The 25024-nt window shown below is 37.0% G+C and overlaps 1 protein-coding gene across 2 annotated transcripts; it reads right to left on the reverse strand.

Annotated features, from left to right (window-relative positions):
- Positions 1 to 265: 265 nt before the first annotated feature.
- On the reverse strand, positions 266 to 24836 carry TDRD1 (tudor domain containing 1). 2 transcript variants are annotated; one of them, XM_086616498.1, is made up of 24 exons: positions 24803 to 24836; positions 23314 to 23384; positions 22967 to 23114; positions 22435 to 22540; positions 21213 to 21273; positions 19483 to 19587; positions 18936 to 19118; positions 18165 to 18311; positions 17056 to 17230; positions 15378 to 15464; positions 14818 to 14994; positions 13561 to 13668; positions 11966 to 12136; positions 10275 to 10535; positions 7908 to 8030; positions 6639 to 6749; positions 6275 to 6445; positions 4923 to 5168; positions 4281 to 4397; positions 3951 to 4061; positions 2636 to 2803; positions 2101 to 2322; positions 1883 to 1929; positions 266 to 358 (listed from the first exon to the last, which is right to left on the reverse strand). In XM_086616498.1, the coding sequence occupies exons 1-24, from the start codon at positions 24834 to 24836 to the stop codon at positions 266 to 268; spliced, it is 3243 nt and encodes a 1080-aa protein (XP_086472624.1). The 2 variants fall into 2 exon arrangements, with proteins under 2 accessions (XP_086472624.1, XP_086472625.1); XM_086616499.1 differs by lacking the exons at positions 4923 to 5168; positions 6275 to 6445; positions 6639 to 6749; positions 7908 to 8030; positions 24803 to 24836 and having other exon boundaries at positions 23314 to 23415.
- Between the last annotated feature and the right edge of the window lie 188 nt (positions 24837 to 25024).

Consider the following 25024-nt stretch of genomic DNA (forward strand, 5'->3'; position numbering starts at 1 on the left):
AGCAAAATAAAAGCAAAAGAGCTTAGCAGCATATGATGGTATAAACCAAAACTGAACAGAAAATTTAGCTTACAGCTTTGAAATCCTCCAAGTTACATACTTATTTCACAATAACGATCCAAGCATACAGATAAATACAGGTACTAAACAGCAAAGTTTCTACAAAGCAACTCTCATTTTTAAGCTGATGAATACACCAGCTCTTCCAAAACAGGAACAGCAGCAACCTGGTATACATATAAATGAAATGGCACATATCAGAAACTTAGTTGTCCAACAGTTTTTTCATTTCAGTGAATCCATCTGGATTTCCATACTCATTTAAAAGGAAGAATAGGATCCGTTCATGCTTTTTAAGCTGTGGAATAAGCAGAAAGAATTAGTAATATACAATTCTTTTTTTTTTTTTTAATTACTGATTTCAGATTAGGGTAGATCCTAAAACCATAAACTCAAAGTCCCATATTAGTTCAATAAATGTGCAAATCCCTTCTGCTGTAAAACCTTCTGGAGGGGGAAAAAAGCCAGTGAAAATGTAGCAAACTTCCCCCAGCCCCCCACTTCTTTTTTTTCCTGAAGAAGAAACTTTCTTGAACTAAACTGATGAAATACTCAAAGTAGGACTGAGATCAGGATCTTAAATTTGGTTATTCACACATGTCTATTTCCTGATGTTTTCAGTTATATTGGAATCTTCTGTCTTCTCTTCTGTCTGTTATGAGACTTTGAGCCAAACTTACCCAAGTAAGGAAGGATGACAGAAAACAGAAAGTGACCAAACTGAAGTCAGAAGAGATATTAGCTAAATCAAACTGGAAGATCAGAGAGATATAGAGGAGGAAAGGAGAAGAGGTTCGACAGTAGGACAGAGAGATTGACCATAGTCAGGAGTTCTACTGCCTTTCTGCCACTAAACTGCTGATTCACTTACTCTGAAGCAGTAAAGGTCTAAATGGCCTTGAACAGATACGCTCTTTTCCTACCTCCAAAATATCACAGTGCGTATTTTTGCTTTTGACCTTGCTGCCTCTGGCTAGAGAGTGAAGGGGAAATTTGAACCACCATTGAAAGGGGTTTTTGTCTTTAAAATCCAAAATTTTGCTCCTTCTTCTGGCAAAGACCCTCACTTTGAGAAAGGCTGATGCATCTTTTCTGGTATACTTTAAGTTATTTTTAGTAATTGAAAGTTCTAATTTTTCATAAACAGTCTAAGTTAAAATAAAAAATGAGAAAGCTTAAAACCAGGAAGCTTTACAGGACTACGCCATATCCATAAAAGACACTTCATTTTTTTCAAAAGCAAAAAAAAAGAAATCTTGCAACTGGCAAACATTGTTACAAATTCCAATATTCTACTGAATTCAGGCTCTCAGCCCTAGCTCCATGACTCAAACTGTGGCACATACTAATTTTAAGCTCTGCTACCTGAAATACACATTGTAAGAATTTTCTTCTATGTGCAGCTGTCGACCAAGTTGTATCCACAGCCATATTACTGAAAAAAATCCAGCTGCCCTTTGTCCAAATGACACAGTTTATGCAAAACACCACAACTGCCTTTACACAGCAGACAAAAGTAACTCTCCTGAGCCTTCATAGTCTAAGGAGAAAAAAAAAGGGAAAAAAAAAAAAGCTGTATGTGTGCCAAAACACAGACTAATGAAGTCTGTGTGACATATACGCTATCCTCCCCCAGTTTCAGGGTGCTCTAATTATTACCACATATAAAACAAACTGAGAAAAAGCATTGGGATATTCACTTTGCATATTCCTCAGTGTTTCTGTTAGCTATTATATCCCTCCTCCCATTTGCTTCCCACATAGGGTTTCTTTTAAATTCTAGAAATGTAAAAAAGTGCATATTGCTTGGACTGAGTCTTACTTGCATTTTTAATTCTGTGCAGCAGCATTTGGTCTCACCTCCATTGCCTACAAAAAACAAAGCAAACAAATGAGCAAAATACACAACACCACTGCTTCCTTAATTTAGGAGGTGATGTGGCATTCTCTAATATTTTTAGGAGGAAACCTCACGGGCATCCCACAAGCCAACAGTTCTTCAAATTAAGTAATTTGAAGTAACTAATCGAAAGCGTGTACCTTGATGTTCAGTATGTAAGTTTTCAGCTCCGCAGGATTTGACCAAACCTTCCTTTACCAGTTTGTCAGCTACATTCAGACTACCATTTTCACCAAGTTTCTCCACTGTTACTAAATTAACATTTCCATTAATCCCTTTCCTTGTAATCGTGACGTATTTATTCAGTAACATTTCTTTCAACTTGTCAAGTAATAACGGAGACCACACAGCTTTCTCTATTCCTGCAAAACAAAAATAAATAGTACAATCAAGTTTGTTCTATAAAAAAATTCCTTTGTGATATGACTTGAATCTTACATGTAATGCTATCACTGTTTTTGAAAAAATGATGCTGTTTTCCTAATATAAATAGCTTAGATTGCACAGACAATTAATAAAAACAGCTTTCACAGTATTAACCAGTACACTATTTCAGCAGATCATTATGCTGTTTATCAGTATTAAGGAATGAACACTATCATTAGAATATGTATAGATTTATAACATTCAAGAAAACCAGTTAGGGTTTTTTTGGGGGTGGTTTTGGTTTTTTACCTGCAAGTGAACATATAATTGTCTGAAAAGGCAGCTTTAAGTAGGAATCAGTGATTGGCAGCACCCTTGAAAGTGGTAAAGTTTCTGTGTTCCCATAGTCTGCATATAGTACTGTCACTTCAGATTGAGAAGCTTTCAGAACAAGAGCTCTGTACCAATGGCCATCATCTGAAAAGATTGGGACAAGAACAATCACATGTGAAGTACCATTTTTTAAACACAGCTTATCCCAAGAACAAGAAACCTGTAGAGTTTTCCAGGAATTTTTAAATACTCTGGTGTATAAAAAGGCCACTTGACAAGAAGCAAGTCCATAGAACAAGGGAATAGTTTCTGATTGCTGTATTCATAAAGATGTGAGTGTTGCCTTCAGAATTTTGTTCAAATTATACAGATAAGATTTTTACTACAATACTGTTTTAAAGATGTCTGTACACTGTATTTCTAACTCCTTACCTTCATTTTCCAATGTATATTCCCTCTCAAAACATAACCAAAATTAAAAAGCAAAAAAATTATCCTTTTTCCCCTTCAGTTATCCTGAAGAGCCATAAACACATACACAAAAAAGAAAAATATCAGTAGAAGTTAAAAACAACTGTCAAGCACTTAGGTATATCCTTCTGGTCTGCCTAATATTTTTAATTCATCTATTCTGTTTTCCATGAGCTGTTACCTGATCTCACACCCCAGTCCATTTTCAGCACTTAGCCACATCTCCTGTATCAATCCACATGTGGCCAACATTTATGAGTCAACGCTACTGTTTTAAAAAAATATTGAAGTAATATATTAGTAGAGTATCCCCTCTTCTGAAAGACTAAAACAATAAATTAATTTTTCTCACTGTTAAGCATACTTTTGACTTGAACTAACAGTTTGCTAAGCCTGGACAGCCTTTTAGGCTAACAAGGCTGAACAATCACTTGGTTACAGCCAGTGTCTTCGCCCCATGCTTGCACAAAGTAACAACAAAAAAACACCCAGGCACCCACAAACCAGAAGTGGGTCTGTATAGATGCAAGGGCGCTATTGCTCTGCCATGAACTTCATGCCCTTGTGAATCAAACACGAACAAACTTCAGTTTAAACAGTCACTAGTTTTCTTTCCTCTTAAAGCTCCACACATTTGCATTTTCTCTCTCAGACTGCCAGCTGGTTTCTCTGCCCTAAATATGCAGGCAGCCTATCCTTTGTAATCAATATAAGAGATCTGTAAGCGCTTTAAAGTTGGTGGTTTTCCTTTTTCTAAAGTAAAAGTGAAAGTCATGTTTTACACTGGTCAAGGAAATATAAGAATGAATGATTGCCTCACCTGAAAACCTGGCACAACAGGCTTCACCCTCTTCTGGTTTGAAGGGCTGGTTCTTACAAGATTTACAATAGCCTTCTAGTTCAATGAACAGCTTATGTAGCTTCTCTTGATCTACAGAAAAAACATTTGATAGCTAACCACATTTGGGTATCATGAACAGCATACTCAACTTTAAGCTCTCCTGCTCCCACCTTTGGCATTTTTTATGTTTTTCTACTGTCTGAGCTACATTTTCACATGGTTTAGTTCACTATAGGCATTCATTTTATTAACTAGCTTGCAACAGTGACTTCTTAATGCTTATTAGGAACAGTGAATGCTTTTTCTTACCTTTAATTTGAACTGGTACAGCATAGAACAAATCTGGGCCTACAACTTCTGTTACACAGACCGATACCGGTTCATCTATCGCCAATTCAATAGATTTCCAGTGCCCGAGTGAGGTTTCTAACAGAAACAGTAAGAAAATACAGTGTCCCACTTTCCTCCAAGCACAGACATATTATAAGTAACTGTTACAGAGTATCTTTTTGAATGTTAGAGACATCTGCATGTCTTCACTTCAAGAAGAGAAATCTAAACCAAGATAATTCTTGCTTAATTTACTGTCCATAAACTACTAGCATATGAAAATAGCTACAGTTAAAAAAAAAACACAAAACACCACCTTGGAAAAATAAGATACTGGAAAGTAAACATGGGAAAAATTCCAGTCATAGCAACTTTGTAACTCTCTACTGTCAAATATTCAAATAGCATTACTTTAAAACAAACCAGTGATTTTTAGCTTCCTCTTTTTGTCTGTACCGCCACCTGCAGGGCAGCTTGTGTTTAACTGTAAAAACTGACAATGTGGGCAAAACTATGCATGTTTATTATCGATACTCACTATAGTTAAACAGCAAGGTCATGGTTAAAGACTGGAATACTGAAAATTCTTGTTCAATCTAAAAGTTAACATGCATTAATTACCTTTTTCGACAACAGACTTGTTTGGAAAGTTATTTTTGTCTTCTAGAACTTCCTTTACAGCCAATTTTTCAGAAGTTAATATCTCATTGATCACTTTTGGATGACCTGTGGAATTGTCAATAAGCTCTACACCTGCCCCATCTCCGGAAAGGGAAGTTACTCTGGCTTGAAGCTTTACCCCTGCAGCGTACATATGAAACCTTGCTGTAGCTTCTGGAATCCATTTGCTATTACCAGGCTTTATACCTAAGTAGTAGGAAAACGGTTCAAAATATCTCCATTAAGTGACTTTCTTCAACATTATAGTTTCCTTAAAAAAAAAGTCATTTTTTAAGTTTTCTTTTTAAAGCACAACTCAAAATACAAAAGCTACTTTTACTGTCTTGGGGATACACATTACACTTCATCCCCTTAACTGGTCTTCCTCTCTCTCTTTTCTTCTAAAAGAACGCATTCGCTCAGGACTCCCAAGTTTTGTTTTCTACATTTTATGATATTCTAACCAGTAAATCCTTGCGCCTTAGCACAAACAACACTGTTAAGACTGTTTATGAATCAGTTTAATATAGCCTTTCAATCAAAGGAGCAGAAAAACAGTGTTTTATGAGACAAGAAAAACTCAGCAGAAGACATCTTCATGAAACTTGGTTTTGAGCTTTTTCCTGTTTCCACATTTCTTATTTTTAAAACAATTAGACTACATTAGAAAGAAAGAATAATTCTGTAGAATTTTGAGTGATTTGATGTGGAAAAGAAAGAGGCAGAGAATTGAAGACTGAAAAACAGCAGTATGGTGCCCAACTCTGTAGGTATCAAATGAAACATCCATACGGAGAACTGAAAGGCCAACTTGCTTCATAAAGAGCAAATGAGCTCCTTCACCTGCAAAAATTTTGAGAAATAATGAAGTTGCACAAAAGCACGCTTACTCCTAGCAAGTTAGTAAGCACTATAGATGAAGCAGAACTACACAACAAGTTCCCTTTACACAACAAGTTCCCTTTCACTGGTGAATCAGTCAGTAACCTCCATGCAGATTACTCCACAGCACTGTCAAGAGCTCAGGGAAGAGCCACCATCTTTCTGTCAACTGCCAGTCTGCTGTGTAGTAAGGCTAAAATAATGGCTCCCACAATTTCCAGAGGCTGGAAGCACCACAGAAATTTATTATAAAAAAATCCAACCAAAACACGCGACGACAAAAAAACAACCCCGCAAAATCACCTTACCAAAAAAAAAAAAAAAGAAAGAGTTCTGTGAAGTATACCCTGTCATCACCTCCTTCCCCCAAAGCAGCAAGTCTCTGAATGCAACAGCTCTTACAAGAGAAAGAAATCAATAAGAAGATCCACCTGAGAGCCAGCATTTAATTCCTTGAAATGGAAGTTGTAAGAATGAGGATGAGATGTGCCTTATTTTATCCAGTGGTACTTCCTCAACATTTCCGTAGTCCACAAAGCATACTCTAACAGTTCCATCTGAAGTAATGTTTTGCACCAAAGCACGGTACCAGTTACCATCATCTAATTTTAAAAATTTAAAGAAATAAAAATTAAAAAACTACTTCACATGTTTAGCAAGTTTATCAGCATTTATTTTTTAGTAATTAAATCCGTTTTTTTGCTATCTTCTACCAATGCAAACTACCAGACACCCAATTTTTTTTTCCTTTATGGTCACCCTTTAAAACAAAAAAAAAATTAGTCTGTTACTTACCAGAGGAAAAAGCACAGCAAGGTTCTCCATTTCCAGGCTTAAAAATATTTGGTGGAGTTTTCTGACAGTATTCAGACAACGATTTGTTAAGTAAGTTTAGAGCACGTAACTCTGAAAATTAGAAAGAAAAAAAAAACAAAGAAGAGATCAACAATATAAGCTGACTTGAACTTTACCAATACTGTTCACCGTGTATCTTATTTCTAAAAAATTTGATGGGAGGTTTCAGTGACTTTTAGAATTTCATAAAAAAAAAAAAAAAAAAGAACTGTTGACACCTAGTTATCTATTTAACTTACTAGACAAACTCACTAGCAGGAAGAGGTGAGATAGCTAATATTTACTGACAAATTAGTTCAGTATGATAGCAAAATGACCAGTAATTCTTCCTACTTAATCCAAAAAGCACCCTTCACTCCAAAATCTAAAGTGTATTTTACAGCCAGATTAACGCCATTTGAATTATCTGGTTCAGCCACTGCATATGATGGATTATGGGATAGATATGATGGATCCTCTCACGCACTTATCTTTTACATCTAGTCCTTTAGCCTGCTCTGTAACACTTTTAGAGAGGAATTCAGTCATGTTGTGAAGGTGATAAGCCACAAAGAATCTATACTATCCCTAGAGAAGTCAAGGAATATGCTTCCCTCACTTTTTAAGATCTGGCCTATGTTTTCGGTTTGAATGCATTTAGCTTCTACTTCCAGCCACTGAATTTCATCGTGCTCTTTTTCTACTAGGTTAAAAAGCCAGTGGCTATCAGGAATCTTTATACATGCGAATAGAGAAAGATATTTTTTTTTTTTGACCTATCCAAGAGCAAGTCAAGTCTCAAAAGCTGCAGTTTCTCATTCTCATGTTATTTTATCTCTTTTGAATCTTCGTAAATTTTTATAAATTAGAACAGGACAGAGTTCCAGAAGAGAGCTCCAGTAAATGTTGTATTGACACAGGGAACATGCTTCCTCTCTGCTGTCTTCTGTTTAGACATCCTTTGCCTAAGTTATGGTAACTCTTTTTACTTTTCCTTACATTCTTAGATTATATTTTATTTGACTGCTTACCTTCAACATTTTCAGATTTCAAATCTACATACCATGACCCAATTTCTTCATCATTGAATTTGTATTCTTAGATACAAAAACTCAGAGGTAAGTCTTGGTGCTATAAGCTTGCTTGAAACAGTAATGCATTAGAACTATAAAAAATGACAAATCAGGAAGCAAAGAAACTAGCAGGAAAAAACAAGTTGAATAAACTTACCACTCTTATTTGAAATCTGACAGTAGAATTCCCCAGGACTGTATAATGTACACACGACGACATCTACTGTTTGTTTAGGACTTAATTTACTCCACTTGCAAATTCTTTTGTTCATTGTGTCCTCTACAGAGGAAAGAGAAGAGAAACACAAAGGAAGAAAGAGAAATTAAAATAGTTTTTACAGGAAAAAAAAATTACATATCCTGAACGATCATTCAGGTCCTTGAATTTCTTGTTATAAATAATCCAACAGACTGATTACCAGTGAAAGTCTCTTTGCAGAATAAAAGCAAGTAAGAGAAATGTGCCCGTTGCTTAACGTATTTGATCACTACTGAGCAGGGCAAGCCATAGATGAGTGGTGAAGAGTAACCACACACAGAGAAACAGACTGGGTGGCAATAACCTGAGCAAGAGGTACTCTGGGGAACCTTGGTTCTTGGGAAACAGGGTAGCAGGCATAGAAGAGAGAAACAGCTGTCACCAAGAGTACTGGGAACGGTCTAAGGAGGATAAAGAACAAAAAGATTAATAGAAAGACTGGTTGCAGAAATTTGCACTGCATATTATATTCAGGTACCTGAAAGAAGCATATTATTTAACAGAGTTGTAGAACAAATCATGTGAAAACTAAGTTATGGCATATTTTGAGAAATATGCTCAAAGAAGTAGAAGTTGGTTGAATTTTCCACTCCAGAAGGAAGAAAGATTGACAAGAAAAATAAAAATTAACAAATGGCTCAAAGTTTAGAGAAAGTTTTAGGATGGTTAACAACTGTGAAATATAATTTGTTCATTCTTTCATGTGATGCTGAAATTTCTTTTAAATAGTCCTCTAAACCAAAAAATACATTGTTTCTTAGCTTCTGGCAAGTTAATGAAAATCTACTCTTATACCATACTGGATCCAGCAAGAACAGATTTAATCACTATGTTTAAATAAAGCAAACAAGTTAATGAAAAATTATTTTGGAAGTTGACAGAGAAACATATCTGTTCAAATTCCAATACAAAAAGCACAAGTTTTAAAACACTTTAGACAAAAGTTGATAATCTGTTTAGAACCTGCATTCAAAAGCTCCCACTCAGTGTGAGAAATTTAAAAAAGGTAAGAAGTAACCAAGAAACTCAAGTAGTACAAAACAGGTCCAGGATGATGGCCACAGATCAAAACATATTTGGATGTAACCATGAAAGTTACTGTTCATTTGAATTTTATACAAGATTCCTTACCCTTCTGAACAAAGAATATAGAATAGTTTGGATTGGAAGGGACCTTTAAAGGTCACCTAGTCCAGCATTCCCCTGCAGTGAGCAGGGACATGTTCAACTATATCAGGTTGCTCAGAGCCCCATCCAAGCTGACCTTGAATATTTCCAGGGATGGGACATCGACCACCTCTCTGGGCAACCTGTTCCAGTGTTTCACCACCCTTATCATAGAAATTTCTTCCTTATATCTAGTCTAAATCTACTGTCTTTTAGTTTAAAACCATTACCCCTTGTCCTATTGCAACAGGCCTTGCTAAAAGGTTTGTCCTCATTTTTCTCATAAGCTCCCTTTAAGTACTGGAAGGCTGCTAGAAGGTCTCTCTGGAGCCTTCTCTTCTCCAGGCTGAACAACCCCATGTCCTGGCCACAAGGCATCCAGTGAGGAAGATCAAAATTAAAGGATTTACACATAACCTTGGCAAAAAGGCTTCCTCCAGTTTTCAGTAGATGCATCAAGAGAGAATATATAGTTTTACCAGACACAGGATGGAGGAGAGGGGCTTAACATGCTTTGTATGAGAGAAGCTAGGAATCTTCCCACAATACAAAGAAATCTGACGCAGAATTTGCAAATCTCCCAAACTGAAGCTTTGGTCACTAAATTCAAAAACTGCAACTTAGGCATAGCCTTGAAGCTGTATAGGCTACTGTAGTCAAACAAATGTTCAAGGACTAAACATGGGTTTAGGTGTAACATATACGACAATGAAGATGAAATACTATTTGAGCTGAAGGACAAGGGCATAAGAACAAGCAGGTAGTAACTAGTCATATCCTACTTCAACTGGGAATTCTAAGACTTCTAATGCGAGAAAGTGAAATACTACTACAGTTTTTCAAAAGTAATCAATTGCAGCTTTTTTATGTATGCACACACACACACAAATATATACACTCAGAGAGACACGTATACGGACACACAAGCAAACACAGCATCTTCATGGCAAAGTTGCCATGGCTAAACTTCAGAGCTGTAAAGGCCAGACTTCAAGAGCCAGACTGCAGAGTTCTTACAGCTAAGAGCTTACACTCTTTCTAACCCATTCTAGTAGGAGGTTAAATAATGACAGTTTAGCAGGATGCGCTCGTACTCACCATTTGCTTGCTTAACATCACTCATTCCAATGGCTGGTAAGACCATCCTTGACGGATGGATGGAAAGACTTGCTGCACAATCTTCCTCTATGAGACGGCTGGATATATTTATTGCTGGAGTAACTGATGCATCTATAAGCTCCACCACAGAACTGTATCTCTCTTTATCCACTACTTTTACTGTGAAGACTTTGTCTTTCACCAGCTGTTTCATAAGAGAAATAGCTTTTGAGGTCCAGGATCCAACTGGTGGCTTTACACCTAAAAAGTCATAGTACAGAAAGGTTCTGAGGACTGTCCAAGTCTCAAGAATATGAGGAAAGCTACAACAACGTTGTTTAAAACAACAGGTTAAACAGCTGATATACCTAATATCTCACCCCCACTCCTTATGGTTGTAACAAGATCCAAACCCAATTGCTTAGATTCTGAACTCTTGTACTACTGAGATTTAATAAAAATCTGACAAAGATCATGTACGACTAGTTTATTACATAAAGAGAAGCATAAATTCAGATTTAATACTTCCTTAGTATGAATGTCTGTAAGAAGTGTCAGTCTTTGGGTCTCATGAATACAACCTATAGTTCTAAACAACATTAAACATCTTTTAGCCAAGGTATCTGCTACTATAAACTTCTTCCTCCTTAAACGTTTACTCTTTATGCTACTGAATTTATTGCTAAAACACAAGTTATAATCAGAATTTTATAGTAACAGATTGACAGAAGTTGCCTTCCAGAAAGATATATTTTATGCCACAGTAATCCTTGACTCTAACCAGGAAACATCTTATCTGATCACTTTTTGTATCCATGTTGTGTTTAAGGCCTGCCTTAGTCTCAGAACACTCATTATCAGCTATAGGCATCATCATTTGTCCCAGAAAAGAGATTTCTTTAGGTCACATTCTATATGCATCGGTTCCATCTCTACATACAAAGAAAGCATTGTTTCATGTTTTCCTCCAAAGAAAGATGCTAGAATGCTGCTCTGAACTTCACCAAAAATTTGAAAAGCAGGTTAAATAAATAAGTATTGTAAAGGAACAATATTCATCAAGTGTTCTAAAGGAAGGGTACTGAAGCAAAGGGGTGGACTATCTTGCACAGTGATGGGAATATACAGAGAAAACAAACAATTTCTAATAGCAGGTTAAACAAGTATGTAAAAAAAAAAAAAAGAGTATGATCCTGGATTGAGATAGAAGGATGAACTAGGAAGCATCAATGTCCTTTCCAACTTGACAGATATCACAAGCCTACAGAGAGGCCTCTACTAGCAGTTTCACTAGATTTGAGCCAGGGGAGGGGGACAGATACAGTATAGAATTTCAAGATGTAAAATGACATTTACCCACACCTGGAGTGTTAGAACCACAAGATTTAAGAATTCCACAAATCCAGCAGGTGACTGAATTTTGCTTAGAACAAAAGCACATGCAAAACCTAACAGGTATGTTAATATAACACAGTTTTCCAAACACAAAACTGCAGGTCACCGGGTACACTGGGAAAGATTTATTATGTTTTGCACATATGCCACAACAATTAAGAATTCTGGAAATAACGCCCACTGTTATCTCCATCCTTCCCCACACTTCTACATAAGATACTACAGGTGTGGTCGTTATCTAACCCCACTTATTTTGCCTCTATCCAGTTTGAAACAGCTTATAATTTACTTCATACCTGCCAAGGTACATCTTATAGCTTGAGCCGGCAAGTCCATTAAACTTGGAACCAAAGGACGAAGTCTAGTCAGTGGAAGAACTTCAAAATTACCATAATCTATATAGCCCGTCAAAACAGAATCTTCAGAAACATACGCTATAACAGCACCACGGTACCAAAGATTGTCCTCTAGAAAAGAAGATACAGATGTTCACGATACTTTCTTTTAACTTCTGAAAACAGAATGATTTTTTAGCTAAACCCATATATAAATACAATGTCAATCTCGACATAAACAAGCAGCATTATAGTTCACATAAACCTTCACAAAACCCTTATAGACACAACATCTACCACCATCACCCCTCATGAGTTGAGTGTTGCAAACTCCTTCCTTCCATAAAGACCCACCCACCTCACAAATACATATGGCAACAAAGAATTTACTGTATTATGTGGATGTAGTGCTTAAGTTCAATACATTTAAACAAACAGCAAACTACCTCAGCTGTCCACAGTGACATGCAAAAAGGCCACACAACAGATCTAATAATTTAATTAAAGTATTCAAGAAATAGAAATACAAGCTTACTCAAGTTCAAGACATCTGAGGTACTGAACTGATAGCCTTCCCTTGCTAGGCACCTGAGACCAGTGCCCATTCAAATGCCAAGACAGCTTACTGGCAGCACTAGCTTTTTCTGAATGTGCAAAAAAGCATTTATTTCAGCTTATCTGTTCAGTCCCACAGTTAATTTATTCAAACTAGCAAAACCACAGGAAATGGAAAGTAGTAAGTGATCAGGGATGTTTATCAATCACATAAAGAAGCTATAGCAGCAACACTTCTGACCAAAAAAAAAAAAAAGGCGTAACAGCAGCAGCGTTGAGCTTTTTCCTTGCTATAAGCTGAATGAAAAGAAGAATGATCCGTGAGGAAAAGAGAATCATATTCCTACTGCACTCAGGCAAACAAGACTTCAGATTCTACTAAACAAAAGATATTTCTTTCACATAGACTTACCAATCCCTAGCACATAACACTGCTTTATGCAGAACACTAGACTGTGTTTAGGCAAGGTTCAGTTTTGTCCTGAGACTTGCAGAAACTTGACGTCAGTGAAAACTGCCAGGTGGAAACTAAGTTATGAACATACAATTCAGGACTACCAGGTCTTGGCTAAACAACTTTTTGAGAAGAAATCTGTCAGAGCAGCATCATTACATGTAATCCATTCCTTTTTTAGGGTCTAAAATTCCAAGTCTCTATTTATTTCCAGACACAGCAAACAGGCTCACCAACATATAAAAAATCAAATTCCTTCACAGTCTCTTAAAAAGCGTCTTTACATCCAAATCAACCCAGTGATAAGAGTTTGCTCAATGAAGGGACCACGTTATGGTCTTTTTTTCAAACTGGTATTTTATAGATGTCATCATTTGCCATTAATGATTTTTTTAAATTGCTACCAAATGTTATCCACAGCTAAAACCAGACACAAATAAAAAAAACACTCTATATGAAACATTTCTAGACATAATTACAAAATATGTTTATTCTTCTAATAAATTAAGGCAACATACATTGAGTCATATTTTCACTCCGTTTTTACCTGTGAACTGGGCACAGCACACATTTCCAGCAGCAGGACGGAAATCTGGACTACTGGGAAATTTGTCACAATGTTCATTAAGAGACACGTGAAGCTCAGCAAGTTGACCTGATGTTAAAATAGGTTTTGGAAGATACACTGTCTTTTAATTATTACAGAAGTACACAAATCTTAAGTTCAAGAACACCTTGTAATATAATGGAGGTTATTTCATGTAATGTTTAACCAAATAGCGATGAGACACTATGACTCATTGATCAGTAAGACTGAAGAGAGTCCTCACGCAAGTCTGAGGAATCACAGTAGTAACAAGAACAGGCAGGGAAAAATCAGTCACAGACTTTTTCAACACAGGAACAAAACCGAAGTCAGTAGGAACTGAAGACAAGCTAGTGGAGGCATACTAGAAAGAAACCAAGGAAAACAGCTCTTCCAACAACAGGCAGATGACAGGCATCATTTCTTGCTGAAGACATGCTATGCTGTGAGTCTACCCAGAATTCAAAGGCTGCACAAGTGCACAGAAGAAAAATCTTCTTCTGAGGGTGAGCAGATACACTAGGTCATATCAGCTGCAAAAGTCCTTTTAGCTGGAAAAAAACGCTGGCTCAAACAGCGCTAGGAGGACACATCCTACAAACTTACTCTGCTCTTATTCTCTTCTAGACATCTGTTTATTGCCACTGTGGGAGGTGCACCAAAAGTCCCTGCAGCCTAGCACTCTGACTCTAGCCTTACTGAAGTGTTACATTTTACTTATCAGAAGACACCAAAGCAGGGTTTGGGCACTATTATCTGGCCTTCCCATACTCAGATATTCTCCCCATACTACGCAACAAAAGTTCAGTCCACACACCCAGCCTATAAGGAAACACTTCCCTCCAGTGGTAAAGCAACAAGGCATTACAAGAATAAACAAAGTAATTAGAAACTCACATGAATTTCTGGAACACATGAGAGAACATATTTAACATGAAGTATCTGTGATGCAAATTGACTTCAGATTGCTAAAATCCATGCCACACCATCTTTCTACCTTGCACTCTCAAACTGCCCACAAATTATCACCTTACAGGTTAGTAAGCAGTATTAGCAGCTCATGCTGCCAAAAAAATCCCCTACAACACCATGGCTCTTAACTGACTGAGGAATGGCCCAAAACACAAGACCAGCAACACCTCCCTCCAGCCACTCTCTACTGAAGAGGAAAAAAGCCATACTAGGTATCTTACAGCCCACTTTCAACACATCACTTACGGGCACTGTGTATCTGCTGACAGAAAAAGTTTTCTGGATTTTGAACGCAGGAAATCACACCAGAAAATGCATCTCCAATACGTGCGGAGACACACTCTGCAACTGAATAAGCACAGTGAAGAAATTCTTCATCTTCAGGTATTTTTTCTTTACTTCCCTTAGAATGGTTTTCTGATACTTCATATGAAAAAAAAAAAAAGGAAAAAAAAGAGGTTGCTGATCAAAAGCTCAGAAGATAGATGACTTAAAATTTAAACATGCTGAAACAGTTTATTTTTTTTTCTGACTCTTCTGACTTTGAAGGCTCCTGTTGCATTATCCATGAAATTAATGCTCACATAATCATCACTAAACAAGTACTTGATACTATTAAAAAGCGTATGTGCTACTGTCACTAGTGAACTGAAGGAAGTTCCACCAGCCAATGTTTTTAAGTAGGAGGTGACACTAGTGAACAGCTAGAATATTTACTCCATTCAGAGTATCAGGCAACATGGGAAGACCTAAAATCCCTCACGTCTTTTCCATCTCTTGCTAAGAAGTTTGACTTGCTTGCTTACCTCTTGGAGAGTCTCCTCCTTTGGCATAACTCCTTCCTGGAGTTAAATCAGACCTCATTTCTAAAGGTACTTCATCTAGGCAGTCTCCTAAAATACAGATGTAAGAAAAAAGTTACTTACCATACAAGATAGTCATAATTTAGTTTCATTTCGGAACCATCTTCTGAGCCTGACCTATATCCCTATGACAAGGTATGTTCTACTTATTTGTTGAGCACTCAATATGCTTAGAATGCAAAATAAAAGTAATTTCAGAGTAACTCCACTACTTCAGTTTTCCGAAGACATTCACAGATCCAAGATTGTTTGGTTAAATAAAACAAGAAAAGCAGTAACAATCAACATTTAGTCATAGTCACTAAAGACTGTTAGCTGAAAAACCTCATTACAGCTTTTCGGATGCAAGGATTCATAACTTACCTCGATATTTACAACACTGAGTATGCAATGAGTTACCACAATTTACAAAGAAAGCTTGAGTTTCTTAGCTATTACATATTCCATTTCCAATGCATGAAGCAGTATTCCAAGCTCTCAATATAACTATTTTCAACCAAAAACCTGAATACAGGTGTTTAAGTTGCTTGTAAGGTCATGGAATAGATGCATGCAACAGTTCATGAATGCAGTGATATTTTTTGTGATCCTCTCTCCAAGAGGTTGGCAAGTTACATTGTTATGCCATTAGTGTGCTGTAAAGCAACCAATTGTGAAATATGTCCAGCACATTGTCCCTGAACTAGCTGAATTTACACAGGACTAAATGAACCATCATTTTATAGACTGCACAGACTATGACATGGAGATAAGCTTCCTGCACATCAGGAATTTTAGCAAGCTAAGAGGATCAACCATTATTTCCTTCAAAGTTTCTGTGGGCTGCATATCAGTGAAAATATGCTCTTAGCACTATATTATTCTTGCTCTAGAGCCAGAAAAAAAGCCCCAAGCAAAACAGCCCTCCAAATAATGACAACAGGCACATCTTCTGTGTCATGATCTGGTTCCACAATCAAAGCCACCCCCTCAGCTCAACTGAGAATCTGAATTCAGACTCCTCAAAGGTCAGGTGCTCTGCTTGTCTCTATCCACCTAGGCTTGCTAAGTCAGAAATGCAAACATGCTTAGAGTTCTCCAACTACATACAACAATATCCAGTGGTTGCACTTTTGTTGGGATACTTTTTTTTAGTGAGCACATACGAAATATAAGAAAAGCTGGTAAAACCCTTAATGGAACTAGAAGCTGATACTATCATTTTTCAAGAGTTAAAAATGCATGAGATAAAAGGAACAACATGGTCTCAAATTTCCATGCATCTATTAAAACAGAAAAACAAACAAGACAATCTAGAAAATGCTGAATTTATTACAATTTTTACTGGAAGAGTAACCTTAATAAAATTTAAGGTTATTAAGCATAACAAGATATTTCAGGTATAGACACATTTTAATATGACTTCTGTATGAAAAGGAGAAATAAAAGAAAATTTAAAAAAAAATAGAAAATGCAAGAAGCAGGTTGGGAGAGTGACAAGAGGGAAGAGAGCAAAAGAAAAAACTATCTTCTCTATCTTCTTTCAAAAGTATTCGGCAGAGGTAGGGAGAGGGAAAGTGAACATGAAAGACTTAATTAATTGCGTTGTGGGTTCCCCCCCCCCCCACTACCAAGTACTTACCAAAATCTGGAACAACAACATCATCTACAGCAAAATTCAACATCATTTCCTCCTGTAGTATGTCAACAACAGTTACTGAACAGTGCTTTCCCATGAGTTGGGAAGAAAAGCTGGTGGTGCCTTCATTCCATACTTTTTCTTTTAGATTGTAGTTAGCAAAGGAACACTTAATGGCCTGAAAAGAATTACAATTAAAACAAGAGGGGATAGGGGGTTGTTTGCCCTGTAGAAAAAGCGATTAAATAATTACGGCCCTCAGAAATACCATCTTGCATATGAAAGTTAAAGCTGCTGTTGGAATTTGAAGTGTTATCAATTCAATTAACTTCTTTACAAGAGAGTTAATTAGGAGATCAAGTTCAAATCGTAAACTACATTTCCTCTTATTCTCCTGCTATTTATGCTGTCTTTCGTAAGGTATGTTTGTATCACACACCGCGTCTGACCACAGGTGCACGTTCTAACTTGCCCTCGGCAGACACCGAGAGCTTTAAGCCAAGATTCAAACAGTTCTCAAAATCTTTTATGGACCCAGCAGAAAGTCATGTAAACAAGCAATGAAAGACCACTCCAACAGCTGCTAGTCATAGTTGTCAATGGTTGAAAGGATGCTATTCTATTTTCGTTTGTGCATAGTTAAACATAGTCTAGTTTTAATCTGAGAGTTAAACTACTATCTATTTTGTAATGGAAGACGTTCACGTAGTATGGCAACAAACTCAGACCAACAGCTGTCTTTACCTCAAAGTTTGTCCAAACCACAAGCGATTTTTCTGTGCTGCATGAGACCAGATTAGAATACACAGGCGCAATGTCACCCCTGCTGTCCTCCAGTGTATAAGGGACACACAGACCTAACTGTCCTGCGGAGGTTTTTTCAATCAGCTGAGAACCCAAGAATTCTGGGACTAGGAAGAAAAAAAGCCAGGTGGCCTTCCTCACTCGCATGGAATAGTTCGGAAACATTTCACAAGGTGAAACACTGTAGTATAACACGTTTATGCATCACTTTCACTGAACAAAAATTACTGTGATAGTGACAGCTACACTAAGACACGAGTTACGTTCATTTAAAATACCTCAGCTACTGTTAGGATAATAGAACTCACACATGGAGGAAGCAACAGTTCAATGTCTCTGTGCAGAGCTTTAATCCAAGAGAACGGAATGTTTTCTTCGTTTCCGTAATCTATATAGAATACTTGTGCTTTCTTTTGCAATATATCCACATCTTTTACCAGTGCTCTTTTCCAGGTCTGTGTAGGAATAAATGATAATCATAGTAAGAACACAACACATTTTGCTTTGTTTCATCAGGTTTGTTTATCAGCAAAGGTACTGGCCAATTCTGAAGCAACTCAAACGAATACAACTCATTCTAGTGTTGACTGCTGTGAAGATAAAATTCTATTCCTACGGATATTGGCTACTGTATAGTAAATCAAGAATCTGCTAACAATGGAGGAGAAAAAGAAGAAACACAAAAAAAGGGGGTCAAGAGAAACAGGAAGTAGAGGCGGGTATAGAAATGCAACCAAAAAAGTCAGGCAAGAAACGAAGTAAGAATAACTTCCCTAATTAAGCAGACTCAAATTCCAAACTGTTCTAAGTAAGTAGTTTAAATTTGCTAAGAACACACACAACCTTCAAGCAACAGCAGGACAAACAGCGCCTACAGGGCTCATTACATAAACAAATAGAAGTAAACTTTTACGGAAAGCCCCTTAAATTTGAGTTGCAGATGTTATAAAGCTAGTTACTACCACAATTCCACCACAATAAACTGATCTCTAATTAGCAGTCTTCACTGGTAGAGACATAAAAGCAAAACATGATGAGCTCAATATAGAATGGTTATTTTATGGACAATCAGGTGTTACCTGATCCAAAGAACACCTTGCAACGCAGACTTCCCCTTCGATAGCCATATATTGCTCTTGAGAAGCTGTGTTGGCGTAACAGTCTTGCAGCTTCACAGAAAGTTTATTGATCCGGTCCAAAACTTCTGGAGAACTCATCTGTATATAAAATTCACTTGGACTCTTGAACTCTGTTACTGTACCCTAAAGAGAAAAGCCATAGCAGATGATAATTACGCAAGAACAACCCACAGTATATTATTCAGGACCAGTTTCATTTCAATAAATGCATTTTACCGTATACCTGACACTGTTCTTTTCTTTTGAATCTAGCAGTAATTAACTGCAGGGAACAAAACTGGTGATTTGCACCTTCACAGAAATTATCTTCCTCACTTACTCCCCCTGCTAGTCCCACTTGCGTTTACTCATTTTTATAAAAACAAAGGAATTTTACACGTGAGCAAAACAAGACAAAGAGCTGAGGTGACACGCAGCTATATATGCTTAATAAAGCTTCAAATGCAACCTAACAAAGCATTGTAGGATTCTTCCAAAATAAGACTACCTGTACTTCCATAGCTTTTTTGATCCCTAGAGTCTGGAGTTCTGAAAGCATTGTTTTCTTGATGTGCTCTTCTGTCTTGAGAGAATCCGCGGAAGTTGAATTACCCTATTTAAAACAGCTACAAGTTATGTTTAAACCAGAGTTTTTCAGCTGTTGCTCCTTACAGTAACAAATGAAAAAAGAGCTTTTTATAGTTTCAAGAAACATGTAAAAAAAGTGCTTCCGTTGGCTTTCAATAAGAAGTCTTACAGACTTGGTATTACTCTTGAAAGTAACTTAAAACACTATCACAGAGATACACTGATCAGGCAAAGAAAAACAAGCGCTGAAGCCCAACACATCCACCTCTTCCTTTCACACCTGTTCTGCAGGACAACTCAGCTACATTTACAGCTTATGACGCTCTCATAAATAAGAGGAATCGAATTCCACCTACTTCCTTGCAGCCTTAACATCACAGACTAGATTATAGCTACTGCTTTAACTGCTGGCACCCATTTTTTAAAAAGTCTAAACGTTTAGTGTAACCTGCCTAATGCACACCATCTGGGTCTATGACATCCTAAAAACATTAGAAAAATAACCTCATACAGATTCTTAGGGAAAACCTCTTTTACATTTGGACGAACATACCTCAGACAATGCATGATGACCGAGATTACTGCTGCAATTGTCCAACTAATTGTTTACTTGCAACAAAGATCTTTCTAGAAGATTTTCCATAAAAACACATCTCACAGCACAAGCAAAATCCATTAAATATTTTTCAATATGCAACATAAGCTCTCTGTCTTCTGCAGAACTTCCTTGAGTTTCAGAAGATGAACCAGGGAAAAATAAAACCTTCTGTTACTTCAAAATAAATTTGCTACAAATTGTTTATTCATGTTGTACAACCTCTTGATATAAAAGGTCCCTCACTACCAGTTGATCAGTTTTATTAGAACGCAGTCACAAGCGCACACACACAGCAGAAACTTATCAGGACGAACTAACAGAAGTCTCATGACCCAAACTGAAGCCTCCTTTCTCAATTCCTTCAAAAAATTAAACAGATGAATGAGGTACTTCAAAGACGTGCATGATGGAGTTTTCTTGTACAGTGCATACATGAGGCTAGTTGGAGGTACGCACATTTACTCGCTTTCATAAATATCACCCCAAGAAACCATGAAGACAGCAAAACAATCTGCTGCAGAAGAGTTCATAGAAAGACTACAGGAAACGTTTGGCTCACAGTAAGAGCAGGAAAGGCTTCAAAATGTTACAAAGGAGAACTGCATCACGTTTAATTCCTGCTACAGCAAAAGAAACAAAAGCTTATCTGCATCTGTTGCTATACAATACTACATTAATGTATTTCTCAGTTAATTTACAAGGCTCATTATCTACATAGAAAACATTAAGACATCAGAATTTTCCTGAATTAGACAAGCTACCTCTGTTTCCTTCCTAAAATATTTCTCTAGCAACATCTGACTCTTGATTTTTAACTTTTTCACAAATGTTTTTTCAAACAAAAACAAGTTGTTCAATAGTGTTGCTAAGGGCTAAGGGCTCTAGAAGTAACATATTTCTGAATGCTTCTCCCAGAAACCTTTGATTTGAAGCACTGATCTTTCTAAAAGGAGTAAATTATAATCTTTGGAACTTGTTCCTTCCCTGTATGGCATATTGCAACTAGCTTACAACAGATCCATTCAAGACATAGTGAAAACCGTATTCTATACCTTAAGATAAACTCTCTTCTTGGTTTTAGCAGGTAACTTGCCTCCATTATTATCACCTACGCTGTAATAAAAGAAAATTATGTTAATTTTGAAGAACCAAAGACAGACAAGTAGCATTCAAAACACCTGCTTGCAAATAGAACAAAAAGGCTGTGTTCATAGTTTGTACTTTTTGTCAACTCTTATTCTTCCTCCAAGAAAACGCAGAATGGCAAATTTGTTAGTTCCCTGTCATGCAACATCTGGTATGTTTTTCCAGATACCATCGACAAAAAAATAAATTAATTTCCATTAAAATGGAGAAGAAATCTTACACTGTTATTGTGGAGTTCTGATAACACTGTAATCCCAAACCAGCCTTAAGAACTATAAAATCTTAAAAAAAAGAAGTTGCTACTTCAGTTGAATATGTAAGTACTATGCAAATAACATATGTCAGATTGTTCCTGTGTCCCCTCCATTCAGGCACTGTCGCAAAACATTTGAAAAAAAATAAACAAACCTCTTGTAAGCTTTGATTATGGACACTGAACGGCAATCAACACTCCTTGCTAGAGATTGTCAGCTTAAAGGCTCAGATCACTCCCCTAAACTGTTTCAAAGGCAGCCAGTCAATCTGTACCGTGTCATAACCTAATGGTGCTTACTTTAATTGAAACAGATTAGAGAGTGATCTCTTGAGCATCTAAACTGGCATGTCAAAAAGCAGTAACAAGCAGCTAGAGAATTGCCTGGCTGAGACAACTTCTTCTAATTGCAGTGGTGCTCATGGAAGATAAAATATCCATGAAGTTCACTGAGGCTACAGTTAGATTCAAAGGGTGCCCCTTCAGAGTCTGTTAAATGCAATCCATTAACCATGCCACTGCTAGAAAGGAGAGTCATTTCTCCTCTCTTCCCTATGTCATCAACAGCAATAACAAAGTCATGTGATCAACTGGTATTCTTAGTGCCTGGTCACATAGTTCTGACACAAGTAAAAATAATGCTTTCGCTTTAAGTCATGCTACAGAACACCTTAAGAACTCAATAGTGTCTTTCAAGTCACCCTTCTAAAGCAGCAGAGCTCAGTTTTCTGCCAAGTATGAGACAAAGCAGTACCAGCCTAAGAATAAGCAACATACTTCACTGTAATAGTGCCTTCACATGGTCATTTAAGTTGTATTGGGAGGGATACTCTCTTTCTGTAAACATTATTTGGCAGAACTTTTAACAAACTTACTTCTGTTTAACTGGCTCGCACACAACACCATGTGCTGGCCAATCTCTCTTCTGACAATCTGCAGAGCAATAGTATATTTGCTTGCATTGTGAACATCTGAGGGATCCTAAAAAAAAAAAAACCAACAAAAAAAACACCCACAACATCTATATCAGATGAAACAACAGCTGTTAAGATACAGACTCCATGTATTATTTAATAACTGTTTTACAAGACGGTTTCGTTACAGTTCTAAGCGTATACAAATAGGTATTTGTGTTCACGTATAGCCATCCACCAGACATTACTGCCCCGGATGACCCAAATTCCTTCTCTATTTAAGAAGGGAAAAAAACCCCAACATTTCTGATTACAGCGATGCTCTCTTGTTTCTCAGTTCCCTAACTCCAGCTATGTTTTGAATAATCACTACACTTGCAACTGAGAGAGAAAAATATACATCCATTTTAAGACATTTCTGAGCAATCCTTCTGATCTGGTTTCCCTGATAAATATACTGTGCACCACAGACTACAGGATAACGGGCACTTACCAAACAGACCGCAATGATGGCAAGTCCTCATTTGAGAGGGTGATGCTAACGAACTAAAGAGATTCTCATCATAGCCAATAGAGAAAACATTCTTAGATGAATATTGTACTTTCCTTGGCTTCTCATGAATCAAGTCAGAATGTGACATCTGTGGAAGAAAACAAATCTTAGGTGATTCTTAGCAGAAAAAAGCTGTCCATTAGGGTAGAAATATTCTAATATACCAAAATGTGACATTAAAAAGAGTAAAAATTTCAAAGCTCTAGAAAGAGCAATATATGCTGATCATTTCTGCTACCTAGAAATACTCAGAATATTTGGGGCAATTATAAAATACAATAACTCACTGTATTTCCTTTATCAGTTGCAGCTGTCAACAGCAACTCCCCTCTACCAGGTATGCCTTCCATGGAACTTCCTAGGAGCAGAAGTATTTGCAAAGAGATCTGATTTAACAATGCTCATGCATGCCTGTGTTAGGAGTGTTTGCAGGAAGACAGGAGGCTCTTATCTACTCCTACTATTCTGCTAGCACATTTGAGATGCAGGACCATGACACACTCTGGAATTTACTTCTTGTTATCACTGTCAAACTACATTTATTCAAACCTACCATCAGTGGTATTATTAAAGCAAGAGTTTCACCACTCTGTGCTTAACACTCTATAGAGGTCTTAATGTTCTTCATTCATAAATTTGTTTCAATTAAAGTTGTTCAGCAGGAACAAAAAAAAAACCCCAAAAAATCACGCAATTTCCGATATCCATAGGGCAAAATTCAGAACAGGTAGTTTTACAGCAGCTGAAACAGTACAAGTTTCTTTCAATACTGATGAACATGTGGTCTATGATAAGTTTATACTTATGCATAGTTTTGCCACATCAGCATTCAGAAAAAAAGTACTCTGAAACAAGAGATTTTGACTTCCCAATGAGTGCAAGGACTGCTTTACAAGCCTTGCAAGTTTATTCTTCATCAAACAACTCTTACAAGACAAACATTCAGCTAAGTCTGCATACCAATATACTAGAAACTAAGTTTTTATAAGTGGGTAACTCATTTACCTACAAAAAGATTTGTTTCAGTTGTAGACTACACAGGCCATTCTGAGACTGTTCCATTCTGGCAGGCCTGTTAGCCCAAGTTCTCCACCGAGCCAATAAACAGCTTACATGGCCTTTTTTCCCCACCTGGAAGCATGTTAATCCTGTAACCTTTGCCCAAACTAAAGCTCTTGCTGAACATGAAATCAAATTTTATGAACTCTCCAGACCCAAGACAGCTGCATACCAAACTATCTCAAATCTCCTAGAACCAAGTCTCACCCCTCCTCCATTTGGAGTAAAAGAAAACATGAATCAGACAGTACTGAGGCACTGATGAAGGCAAGAAACATTGCTGAAGGAACTCCCAACTCCCACTGCACGTATCTGCACCAAATTCCCCAGTACTACAATTATTGTGGGTTTTTTTTAATTATCTAAGACATTCCAGCCCACACAACTTTGGATAATTAGGAGTTAGCTCTATTTATAAGCCATACTCATACTGATGATGTTTATCAAAAATCAAGCATATACACAATTACAGAAGAACAAAGTCAAGATACCTTTGTCAAGCTCTGGACAAAGTCTCACTTTTATTGTACTTGTGCTGCAGTTATAACTTTCTGTACTGTTTCTACACTTGGCAAAACAACACTCTGTATTGTCTGTTCACAAAATACTGATTTTCATTACATATTTCAGAAATTCAGCCTCAAAACTGAGGGCTTTTCAATAGAAATTTGGCATCTGTGATTCTGCTGCTTTAACCTCCACCTACAACTTTATTACCTTTGTTCTTCACTTGAAGTGGTTCCACCATCATCTAAATGTCCACATCAGAGTATGACAAAAGGTGGCTGTAGGCCAGGTAACTACAAAAGCATGGGTTTAAAGAGTTATTCGGGAAGGCGCACAAATTAAATATAAAAACAAGTCATGTTCTGAAGCCATATTTAAGCATTGGTTTTGGAAGACTAATTCTCTACTGTGTCTTTAATTTGTACAGTAAAA

The sequence above is a fragment of the Tauraco erythrolophus genome, chromosome 9 (assembly GCF_009769465.1).
Source record: "Tauraco erythrolophus isolate bTauEry1 chromosome 9, bTauEry1.pri, whole genome shotgun sequence".
Taxonomy (NCBI): Eukaryota; Metazoa; Chordata; class Aves; order Musophagiformes; family Musophagidae; genus Tauraco; species Tauraco erythrolophus.

Coding starts and splice junctions, on each gene's coding strand:
- TDRD1 (XM_086616498.1), bottom strand. CDS start 24,836: ATGATGGTGGAACCACTTCAAGTGAAGAACAAAG. Junction 18,312..18,935: donor CAAGGTGTTCTTTGGATCAG/GTAACACCTGAT, acceptor ATTCCTACACAG/ACCTGGAAAAGAGCACTGGT. Junction 5,169..6,274: donor AATTAAATGCTGGCTCTCAG/GTGGATCTTCTT, acceptor CCTACTACTTAG/GTATAAAGCCTGGTAATAGC.